At 37.0% G+C, this 12,858-nt stretch overlaps 1 protein-coding gene across 1 annotated transcript in view; it reads right to left on the bottom strand.

The window, feature by feature from the left end:
- The window catches only part of PTPRR (protein tyrosine phosphatase receptor type R), a 95,161-nt gene that overhangs the window by 37,181 nt on the left and 45,122 nt on the right, over positions 1–12,858 (bottom strand). Inside the window, exons 4-6 of the mRNA XM_034403631.2 lie at positions 12,034–12,186; positions 10,285–10,401; positions 7,974–8,236 (exon numbers count right to left, since the gene is read on the bottom strand). Coding sequence (XP_034259522.1) covers positions 7,974–8,236; positions 10,285–10,401; positions 12,034–12,186 — 533 coding nt within the window. The remainder of the gene's footprint in view (positions 1–7,973; positions 8,237–10,284; positions 10,402–12,033; positions 12,187–12,858) is intronic.

Below are 12,858 nucleotides of genomic sequence, written 5' to 3'. Positions count from 1 at the left end.
AATCACAATTACTACAAACGCTTTGAAATACTGTTTTCATAAAAAAAACCCAAAAATCCGTTTTTGGGATCATCGCAACCCTGTGCTTAAAACAGTTGTTATTGGCATTTCCCTGAAAGCAATAGCTAAGAGTTATATTAAGCACAAGAAAGCATATTCATCTCAACACAATAGAGTAAATTTATCCTCCAAATCCATGCAAAGCTGTATATTTCAGTCAGGAAATTCCAAAACCTTTCCTGTACATGTATTAGGGTCTCAGGCCTAAGCTATCATCCACAAACACTGGCTCGGTTTCATTATTTAGTTTGCAAAAAGCAACACAATGCTTAATGTCAAGCAATTGCTTTTAACAGAATACTAGATGGAAAAGCAGGAAATGTTTAATAATTATTGTATTATATATAGCACAAGTGGTGAGACATACGCCAGCAATCCTGCTGCACTTGATTAAAAAAAGGAATTCTGGAGATACTCTAAAGCCAGTACATATCAAGGATCTTTCTCATAGAAATATTTTTAAATTTTTCTTCTATTTGTGCTAGAAAAAGTTAATATGATTGATATAAATACTATATAGTGTGATCTCAGAACTGGCAAGCACATAAAAAGATTAAATTTGAAGTGATGTCCCAGTGCCTGGAGGCCGTGCGGGCCTGGATGGGGAGAAACAGGCTCCGACTCAACCCCTCCAAGACCGAGTGGCTGTAGCTTGCAGCATCCCGATATAGCCAGCTGATGCCATCGCTGGCTATTGGGGGCGAATCACTCGCCCCCACGGAGAGGGCTCGTAACTTGGGCGTCCTCCTGGATGCACGGCTGTCTTTAGAAGATCATTTGACGGCCGTGGCCAGGGGGGCTTTTTATCAGGTTCGCCTGATACGCCAGTTGTGTCCCTTTCTGGATCGGGACTCTCTACGCACAGTCACTCAGGCACTAGTCACTTCCCGCCTGGACTACTACAACGCTCTCTACATGGGGCTCCCCCTGGGGTGCACCCGGAGGTTCCAGCTGGTCCAGAACGCGGCTGCGCGGGGGATTATGGGGGCGACGAGGCGCTCCCATGTGACACCTCTCCTGCGCGAGCTGCACTAGCTTCCGGTGGTCTTCCGGGTGCGCTTCAAGGTGTTGGTGACCACCTTTAAAGCGCTCCATGGCTTAGGGCCGGGATACTTACGAGACCGCCTTCTGCCACCAATAGCCTCCCACCGGCCAGTACGCTCGCACAGAGTGGGTCTCCTCAGGGTGCCGTCCGCCAGACAATGTCGGCTGGCGACCCCCAGGGGGAGAGCCTTCTCTGTGACGGCGCCCACCCTCTGGAACAACCTTCCCCCAGAGTTATGTACAATAACAGACCTCCGGATTTTTCGTCGGGCCCTGAAAACCTATTTATTTCAACTAGCTGGGCTGGCTTGAGTTAAATTTTAAATTGATTTTAAATTGAGTTGTTTTAATTTACGGCCAAAATATTTAATTATTTTAATACTGTTCTTAAATTTTGTATGCTCTGTTTTTACCTTGGCTGTGCACCACCCTGAGTCCTATTGGAGAAGGGCAGTATAGAAATTTAATAAATAAATAAATAAATAAATAAATAAATAAATAAATAAATAAATAAATAAATTTAATTAGTTAACCAATTGGAATGTGCCTCTAAGGCCTAAAGGCTGTTAAACTGGCTGCAGTTAAATTTCCCTGGATTTTTTTTCTTCTTTTAAGCAGCAAAATGGAACCTCTTTTCCAGGCATAGCAAACTCCTTTCTATAGATACTATAACTTTAGACTGAACTGGTTTTCACATTCTAAAACTTGACACCTTTATAGGAAGGTTCATGAGAATGAATTGTCAGATTGAATGGGAAGATTGTCACCAGCGTGCTGTAAACATTGCTCAGGTGGAAAGCTCCGGTCAGAATTCTTGTTCTGTAGCTTGAACCTTTTCTTGATAAATTTAAAAATTCTGGGCCCATATAGACCTTAGTTGTTTGTTTCCAGGTCAGTTTGTGGCTGAAAAATCCTGACAGGGATGGAGCCAAAGGAATTTGAGAGAGTTGAAATATGATAAACAGCATCCTTTAATGGTAATACTTCAGAATGAAATATAAGTACATGCTTGTCATCCTTCCACTCATAGTAACAGCATGGTCCTTTTGTCATTTCAGTTACAACAAGATCAGGGTTGTTAATGTTTTAATAAATTAATTGTTTTGCTCTCCATAATTTATCTTTCATGAAAATGGTATATTCTTATTTGTTTGTTTGGGTGTTTGTTTATGCCTAAAGTCATCCTAATAATTGCCCAATTGTTTTATTTATAAAAAACTCCCATCTGGTGTCCAACACTGCTGGGATCCTATACCCAGAAATTGATTTATAGCTGTTGTATTTTGATGAGTTCCAATGGTACATAGCTGTGAAGTCCAGATAGGAAGCATCTTATAAATGAGAGAAATGGAGATGTTCGGTTGATATTTTCTCAGTGGACAATGATAACTGAATACATCCTTAACCAATAATTTTCTCTCTATGTAGGAACAAATCTGGTTATGTTTTCTACTTCATCAGCACCATTTGCTACTTTAACATCTCTAATAAAAAAAAATCTTCTTTTGCAGGGTTTTTCTATTTAAAATCTTTCCTGTCAAATCCAACTAAAAATTAAGGAGAAACAGGGATTTTGAAGATGCCCATCATCAGTATCTTAACAGCAGAATGAGCAAGAGGTATGCACATTAACTGGTCTTTCAGCTATTAATTTTAAATTTAGAGAAATCAGCTACTTTATGAAAATGTACCTCCTCTTTTCTGATTTATTTTTGTACTGCTTTTATTTCCTCTTTTTTTCTGAAGTGTTAGGAGGCTATGTGTCTGAAGTAGGTCTTTTGTTGGAATATAAGAAAACCAGGAGCAAAGTTTGAATTTGCAAGCAGACAGAAGTGAAGAAAACATACTAAAGAAACATACTATACTTGACACAAAATAAATGTTTCTATCATGGGAATCTGTGGATATCCTTTGCCTCTTGGAAGCTTGCATGTACCTCACAGCTTTTAAAGACAATGGGAGGCCTTTTTGTATAGACCCCCATAAAAGACCATTTGGTTTCAAGAGTTAATAGCAGGTGAAATGGACTCAGTCGTACATACTCCTAACCTAAGGTGACCAGACGTCCCACTTTTGGCGGGACAGTCCCGATTTTTAGCAATTTGTCCCGCGTCCCGCGGCGTTTCAAAAAAGTCCCGATTTTTCATTCTGCCTCCTGAGTCCCGCTGCCTCTTGAACCCCAGCTGATGGCTAGAAGAAAAAAAAACTGTTTAAACTCTTGCCCCGGGGCTTCAAAGGGCCGCCCTACAGGCAATCAGTGTAAAGGGTTCCTGAAGCAGTTTTTTTTCCCCCTAGCTAAGCTGCAGAAACGAAACCGAAACCAGGATCTTTGGTGCAACGTGACAAAATGAGGCAGAGAGATATTTATTTTTATTTTTATTTTTCCTCCCCAAAAAAGGTAGGTGAAAAACTGCAAACAATGGGAAATTTAGGAGGAGAGTTCAAGATTTTAAAACACAAAAGAAAAAAAAGCTGTATTTAACTAGGGAATTGTAATAATTGAGATACTATTAATTGTATATTGTATTAAGAGCAGAAATGGTTAAGTTGTGGTTCTGAGGAATATATGGGGGAAATTATTTGGTTTATTATTATTGGTAAATATAATTAATTGATTTGTAAGAAATTGGATTGCATGGAAATAATTGGAATATTCATGTTCATATTGATTAATATACAAAAAAGATAGTTTTATAACTAATTGATTTATATTAAAATGTTGAATTTGTATTAAACAACTGTATTACATAATTAAACAATGTGAGGATGGATATAAAAATAGATGACAATGGGAAGAGGTATAATATAGAATAGAAGGGAAAAATTGAATTTGATTAAGATTAGAGATGAGGATGAAGGGTAATATTGGTTTTTTAAAAAAAATAGATGAGGAATAAATATGGCAAAAAGGAAATATAGAAATTGTAAATTTAATTGAAGTGACTAAACACTGTTTAAATTTGTGAACCGGCCAAATACTCTGTTCAAAGAAAATAAATTGTATGTTTGTATGTGTGTTTCTAATTACTGCTATTTATTCATATTTGTTCTCTTTTATTCTTTAAAGTTTAACCATTCATTCTTTATCTTAATATCTTTATATTTGTTTGGGGTTGGCTTTCTTCCCTTTCATCTTTTTTATTGTACAGCAATCTTTCTCCTCAAACCTACCACCTCTCTTTTTTCTTTCCTTCTTACTTTCTCTTCCCCCCCTCTTCTTCTCCTCCCTACTTCCTCTTCCTTTCTCCTTCTCCTCCTCTCTTCCTCCCCCTCTTACCCTCACTCCTACTCTAATTTCCCTTCCCTTCCTTCATCCCTCTCTATTGCTGTATCCTTTTATGCATATGGACTACTCAGAGGGCTGAAAAAGTTATTTTTGACTGGTCCTCACACTTTTGACCAGTCCTCGAATTTACGACTGTCCTCACATTTTACGTTTTTGCCCTATCTTGTCACCATGGTGAAGAGAAGCAGTTGTGAAATGAGTGACATGGTTGTTAAGAATGCTGCACGGGCATAAATGTGAGGATGGTCATAAGTGTGAGGACCAGTCAAAAGTGTGAGGACCTGTTAGAAATGACTTTTCAGCCCTCTGAGTAGTCCCTATACACATAGCCATGGCCACCCGGTCACATGACCAGCTAGCCACGCCCACCCAGTCACATGGCCTCCAAGCCACGCCCACACAATAAGTCACGCCCACAATGGTGTCCTTCTTACCAATGTTAAAATCTGTTCACCTTACCCTATACACATAGCCATGGCCACCCGGTCACATGACCAGCTAGCCACGCCCACCCAGTCACATGACCAGCTAGCCACGCCCACCCAGTCACATGACCAGCTAGCCACGCCCACAAAATAAGCCACGCCCACAATGTCCCTCTTTACCAATGTTAAAATCTGGTCACCTTATCCTAACCATCTTTTTGCCTTTGAATCTGGATCACTACAGGCTCTCCATAAATATAATGTGTGACAAACACAACTATACTTCCCACTTTCTATCTTTCATTCTTATCCATTCTTGTACTTTGGAAAGTGAAGGACACTTAACTATTGTCTTCATAATAAGACAGTCAATTTCTGTTATTGCAAAAATATGGTGGAAAGTGGCCTTCCTAATTGGTCTTGTCCATAAATTGGTTTATGAAAATACTATGCTAATACTTTTACATAGCCTGCAATATTGAAAGATAAATAGATAGGCTATTGAACTATTCAGAGAACATTTGTAGACCATCCTTCTGCCATCTAGTGCTCTCCAAATATTTTGAGATGTTAATTGGGAATTCTGGAGACTGTCACCCCAACATATCTAAAAGAGAACAAGGCTAGAAAAGCTGATTTTGATCTGTGGGAAGAAATGAATGCCTACCAATAAAAAATGTCCAAACATATCTTCCCAGATGAACACAAACAATGATTTTTCCTAAACAGAATGCTAAATTGACACTAGGAGGCATACTATCACTTTAAACTCTTCTTTATAAATCCGCATCATAGCTCAGAGAGACTTGCTTCTTGTTTCCTGGTGGTCAATGTACCTGAAAACACCATAGAGGATATACATCATGAAAAAAATGGAGACCCCCCCTCCCATTTTAAAGAAATCATGTAAAGCCTTATATGTGAAGGAATGACATAATGTAACATCTGCACATTTCTATCTGGGAACTTAAAGGAAAGTTAACTGCATCTTCCATTCTTAAAGGTAAAGGTAAGGTTCTCCTTGCACATATGTGCTAGTTGTTCCCGACTCTAGGGGGCAGTGCTCATCTCCGTTTCAAAGCTGAAGAGCCAGTGCTGTCCGAAGATGTCTCCATGGTCATGTGGCCAGCATGACTAAACGCCAAAGGCACACGGAACACTGTTACCTTCCCACCAAAGGTGGTCCCTATTTTTCTACTTGCATTTTTTACTTGCTTTCGAACTGCTAGGTTGGCAGAAGCTGGGATCACTCTTATAGATCCGTGATGGCGAACCTATGACACGGGTGCCACAGGTGGCACGCGGAGCCATATCGGTGGGTACGCGAGCATTGCCCTAGTTCAGCTGCAGTGTGCATGCGCGCGCCGGCCAGTTGATTTTCGGGCCTTCCAGGCCCACTGGAAGTTGGGAAACAGTCTGTTTCTGGCCTTCGGAGGGCCTCCGGGGGTGGGGGTGGGGAAGGCCCGTTTTTCGCTCTCCCCAGGCTCCAGAGGCTTTCTAGGGGGTGGAGTGCTTTGCATTATGGGTGTGGGCATGCACACGCACGACTCCCCTACGCTCCCCCTGCTTTTGCACACAATGGCAAAAAGGTTAGCCATCACTGTTATAGATCATAAATGAAATAGGAAATGTGTTGACAATATTTTCTCTCCTCTAGATGTCACTGCTCATCAAGAAATAACATTAAATGTGAGTCATAGGGAGCAAAATATTTCTGTTACAAGCTGATTCAGGGGAAGCTATGATCGCTGCCTTACTTTGCATTGCTACAGTATAAATTTTAAGGGGATATATTTGAACTCTCCAAGCTAAGCATTATTGAAAAATAGACTGTACAATATTCACTGATTTAGATGTGAATGTTTTCTGATCTTGCCTTTTATATTTAGGCAAGGGCCTTTTAGGGAAACAATGGAAACAATTCCCACAACACACAAACCCTTATACAGAATATACTATTTACACTACTTATGTATTACTACTCATTTAAGGTAGTATGAATATTTTAATGCAATAATACTATTTCAACCATTCTTTAAGAAATGCTTATCAAATGAATATTTATAATACAGGCAACTTTTTTTAAAGCTTTTGTCACCTAGGAAGCATATGGGGTTTGCATATTCAACACCTTTGTGGGCAAATGTCTCTTTACTAGAATCATGTGGTCGGAGTGACTAGCTTTCTGAAACTATCCTTACCATCTCTAATTTGCCTTGGCCTTCTCTGCATTGAAAAGCAAACTTGGAAATAAAATTTAAAAAATGAGAATATACCGTATTTTTTGTAGTATAAGACGCACCGGAGTATAAGACGCACCTTAGTTTTTGGGGAGGAAAATAAGAAAAAAGCTGATTGGTGGGTGGTTTGGCCTTCTGGAATACCCCTAATCAGCTGTTTTCAGAGGTGAATTTTCAGGTTGGTTGGTTGTGAGCTCTGTGCCCTGCTTTTTTTTCTGCCTCTGAAACTCCATTTCAGAAAAAAACTTTTTTTCTGAAGCTTCTTTCAGAGGCTTTTTTTCTGAAGCTTCTTTCAGAGGTTTTTATTCTGAAGGACTATCTGTACTCTGTTCAATCTCCTTTCTTTGGTTATTGGTATGTAGATTAACCTCTTCTGATCTGTTGGTTATTGTGTCATTCTCCAGATTTGTTAGCATGGTTTGGTTAGAACCTTTACTGATTCTTCTTTTGTTGCTTGCCATATTATTTTAGATAAAAGCCTTTCAGAGGCTTTTTTTCTGAAGCTTCTTTCAGAAGCTTCTTTCAGCCTCTGAAATCTCCATTTGCGAGGCTGGGTGGGGCTACATTCGGAGTATAAGATGCACCCAGATTTTCACCCTCTTTTTTTGGAGGGGGAAGGTGCGTTTTATACTCCGAAAAATACAGTAGCCAGTAGCATTTTTATTTTCTAAAATCAACTACAGAAATTGGAGGCATTCTTAGAAATAAAATGACACTTAAGGTTGATGCTTTGATTTAGCAACATGCCAAATCCATATTCTTTGTTTTTAAAGTAATCCAAAAAATAATAAAAGTTACACGGGCACAGAGATTTATCAGGAAAAAGGATGGCATCTGCAGACCCACAGGTATGTCAAGTTGCTTTCCTGCCTTACAGAGAGAGAATAATAAACTACGTCCACTGGACTTTCATCCTACCTTTCTTGAAGCCCCACCGGTTTCATTTTGAAAGGTGATGGATTGGCAGAAAGCGGAGGCTTGATTTCAGTAGTACATTGTCCATGGGGATCTACTACAACATTTAGTACTTTATGGGTCTGTTCAGGTTGGACCATTCTGTTTGCTGTCTTATATTCAGATGGAGTTCTTTGCAAAGGGATGGAAGAAAGGTGTATTTCCTGTTTTTTGTTCTTATCCTGTCTCACAGAAAATTGTATTTTCTCTTTCACTCGGTATAAAACCTATTCATAACAGAGAAAATAGCTGTTTTTATCTTAAATTCTGAAAAAAACCACATATTGGATTATTAATGAACTGAATAGAAGATTAGATACTAATACGATAAATAAACAATAGGGATGAAGAGCATCAGCAATAATAAAAAACATTTTTCTACAGATTATTGAATGGATTCCTTAAATCTTTCATTAGATAGTTTGGAATGTATTATCTGCAACTTGGGTTTCTAGCATAATATTTCACAACAGGATTTATTGGGTTTTGTCAGGGGGATAACAAAATTATACTGGGAAATAATTGAATAAGCAACTATTGAAAATAGACCAATGTTAGACTAATTGTATCAATTCCTTTCTCAAAATATAGTATTGGCAAAGGAAATAATAAATGTTGAAGTGAAATTAAAAGAAAAGAGAGCCCTGGCTATAAAAGGAAATCAATAAGTAGAGGTCCTTGCCTATAGTAATAATTTAAAAAAACCTTAACCAATAAGATCAATTATTGGTATCATTTATTAATTATTGGCAAAGTAAACACAATGTGCTTCTTTAAATAAAAGGATGAAAGAAAAAAAACTATTTACCCAGGGGAGTATAATAGTTAAGAAATTAGGCCAGGATGAGGAAGAACCCAGATTCAAGCTCCCAATTGACCATGGATTGTCTTTGGCTGAGAGAATGTGACAGTTACAACCTAATTCACTTTTTGGGTTGCCCTTTATAAACAGAGTAATTTTTTACTTCTAATTGTCTGAATTGTCAAATTGTGTTAATAACAATAAATAGGAATATAATAATGATTGAATAGGCACAAAATAGCAACCAGTGGTGGTAATAATCTACACCCCACTTATGGGACAGGAAATTATCATATAAAGGAAAGCCAACATGCCACAACTAAGCATGTATGAACAGAAAGCAATGCATTAACCATTAAAGAAATAGAAAAGAAAGAAGCTGCTGGTTCAAATAAAAAAAAAGTCATTCACAGGTGGGCACTCAAGTAATGTTTGAAAATTAAAAAGGGACATCCATCACTACTTAAGTCCAGAAAAACAGATGGAAACATAAAATGAAAAGCCTGGAATATTACGGCTGACAAAAACAAAAATCAAACCATGTGGAATATAATAAAAATTGTGTAAATGAACATCTAATTATTTGGCTTGATGTATTAATGTTTACCAGGCAGAGCATAACTGTTAGAAGCCATTTTATCATTCAGCACATAAACAACAGGAAATTGCACTAGTCATAAGGCATCATTATTCGATACATATTTACAATAACTTTCACACTATTTGTTTTCCTGAAAGCATACATAGTTGCCCCAAGAAGGACACCATGGGAGGTGGGATTATTGATAAAAAAATGCATCATTACATTTCTGATATAAAACTTATGAATTTATGCACTTGAATGTGACATAGGAAAGCAAGTGCCAAAGAGTAAGTTTTGTGTTGTGATTTCATCATACATGTCTTCTCTTTTTTCATATTGCAATTAGCAGCAAATGCCTAAACAAACATTGTAGCACTTTGTGTGTTTAAAAATTATCCAACTAAAGACCAAATAAGCTTATTGGGGCATGCTTAGCTAAATTTATAACTGGGTGTGAAAATGGATTCTGTGTATGATTCCCCCCCCCTTCCAATCCAGCTGCTGTGGTTCACCAAAAATCAATTTGTTGTTCAATAGGGGAATAGAAAATCTGGATTCAGTCCATGCTTTACTCCGCATCCCTCCAATTACTATTTTTTTTTTAAGGCACCATGTATTTACAATGCCAATTATAAGCATGTGTTTGGCTGAAGGCCAATAAATGAACTCACCCTTTTTAAAAAATGGGGGAAGTGCCCCCTTGAAGTCATCTGAATGAAAGCATTACTTGGTCTATGCATGATTAAGATTCCCTTTATGCCTCATTTTGCATTAATTTTGTTTGTGGCTAAAATATTGGACTGTTTTTAACAAATAATTTCAGCACCAGTAAAACTTGTTTTGCTTTTCAGAAAGGCGAAAACAGTGACAATGGAAGCTAACAGACTTACCATCAGACATGTCACAATAACAACAAAGATGCTGAGAAAGATTATGACAGCATAAAATCCTTCTTTACTCCAGAGTTTATCCGACTCATGCTTGCCTTGCAAAACATTTTTCTTTGACTTATAAAAACATAAAAAGAAAAAAAAAGTAATTATATGGTTCTGGACCTGCATTTGAGAATCATTGTCAAGCTAATATAAAGCTTTATCTTTCTTCAATAATATAAAGTGCTTCAATGCTTCAATACATTTTATTATTATTATTATTATTATTATTATTATTATTATTATTATTATTATTATTATTGCATCAGTGAATATAAGATGATCCTACCAGATAGATATGCCAGCGTTATATTTTGTAACATATCTAATTCCCTGTGACACTGTATGGAAGTGAAAATGGGACTTTGAAGAAGAAAAATAGGAAGTTCAACAGCTTTTGAACTTTGGTGTTGGAGAAAAGTCCTAAAAATATAACGGACAGCTAACCAAATGAACAAATGTATTATTGAATAAATAAACCCAAAGTTCTAATTTAAGGCACAAATGACCAGGCTAAAATTAGCCTGGTTTCTATACATTATGCAAAGATCCAGCTCTCTGGATAAGGCTGTGATGCTGGGAAAAGTGGAAGGAAAAATAAGAGGGTGGACTGCAGTTGGATTGACTCAATTGATTTAGTTGACTCAATTGATTTAGTTGTGGCAAAATTGGAAGATCTATGTGGTCACTAGGAATTGAAAATGACTTGAGGTGAGGAAAAGAGATGAAATAATGGGACAAGGAAAGAAAGAAAAAAAATAGATAAATTGTTTTATATTTATCTGTTTTATCCATGAAATAAAGAATTCATTGCATTTATTAAAATCAATAACTCTTAACCTGCATATCACTTAAAACAGGATAGAATTTGTTTAGCTGAAAGGACTGACCAGGCTCCTTTAAAAAAAAAACCATCAGAATCTACATAAATTGATATTAATTTCTCATATGAATGAACATAGTTTATGCTTTCCTGAATCATACTGCAGTCCTATATATACTAATTTAAAATTAAAGCCTGTTGAATTCCATGATGCTTGCTGCTGGGACTATAAAGTTTTGGTGTCATTTTAAAATTACACTTCTTTTTCCATACACACAAACACATACTATGTAATATCAAACTAAAGTAGAACAACATTATGAAGCAATAGTGGACTGTTTTACTTTCAAGTGAAGAGGCAAAGAGTAGTAACAAGCGGCCTAATGTTACTTATAACATTATAAGGGTTACAATCATTAAAAGTTTATGCTGAAGGAAAGTCTTCCCTTGACATGATGATCCTATGACTTTGAGTCAGTCACTTTCTCTCAGTTTGACTTAATTGTAGCTTACTATACAAAATAAAGAAAAATCCCATATGTGCTTTCTTGAACTTTTTGAGGAAAGGAACTCAGCCCTGAGGATCCTGGCCAATACCAGATGACCCTCAGTTGGTTGATTTCTAACTATGGAATGAAAACAAAGCTCCAATATGCTGTCTGTTAGTCCTATTTAAAGGGTAACAACCTTTAATGTACTGTTTTAGTTAGCACCTTGGTTCCCTTGGATACACAATGAATTTACGGTAGCAATTTATCATCTAGAAAACACTAGAAAGGTATTTATTTATTTACCGATTATCATCTGAGTTTGCAAAATAGTAACAGGTCTTAAAGGAGTACCTATGAGTAACATATTACCACTTTATAATAATGTTAGTTTACCTCTGGGGATATCTCTGTAATTCCAAACTGGGTTAATCCTTGGCGTAGAACATTGATATTAAGAGATCGTAGCACTTCTTTGGATGGAATAGTATCAGAAACTCCTTTACTACTGACTGGAGATATGAAGAGTTCAACACAGTTCCTCTTGCCCTAGCAATAATACATAAAATAAGAGAAAAATAGCTCAAAAAAACTTTGTAGGAATAAACATATGAGTTAACTGTATGAGTTACTGTTCTTGCAAGTGTCAAACAAATAATAGAAATGGATGATTTTCCATTTTCCTTTCCAGTCCAAATTCTTGAGATTAATTAGAATTAGCTATCTAGAAGTTCAAATTGGATCTGTTGATATTTTGAATATCCGAAACTGAATTTCAAATATATGAATTTCCTTCCTATTTATGCTATACTTCAGGGTTTGTTAATTAGTGACAATATCATTGTTGCAGAAAGCGTTTGGGAAGGGATAGAACATGGATGGACAATTTATCGTCTCAGCCTAATTGCAATACCCCTTAATTGGCAAGTAAGAGTGATCTGGCTCTTTTTTTGGCAGACAGGTGAGGAAGAGAAGGGGGTATCAGAAAGAGAAACAAAGGGGTTGCTAGAAAAAATTAAAAAGTGATATGTCAGAAGAAAAAGCCATCTGTTTTTGACATTATTATCAGTTACTTTTACTTCAGTTGTTATTTCCCAGTCGAAAGAAAAAAAATGTCCACTTCTGGTATTGGACTCAACTCATGGCCTCTTCAGGCAAGGAAGAAAGCATGCCAGTAGAAAGGACTGACCATCACATTAGATCTTACTAAATTCGGTAGAG

The sequence above is a fragment of the Pantherophis guttatus genome, chromosome 7 (genome assembly GCF_059756535.1).
Source record: "Pantherophis guttatus breed Tessera chromosome 7, ASM5975653v1, whole genome shotgun sequence".
Lineage (NCBI taxonomy): Eukaryota > Metazoa > Chordata > Lepidosauria > Squamata > Colubridae > Pantherophis > Pantherophis guttatus.
Note: the sequence above shows the minus strand (reverse complement) of the source record. Positions and strands in the feature narration are given on the sequence as shown.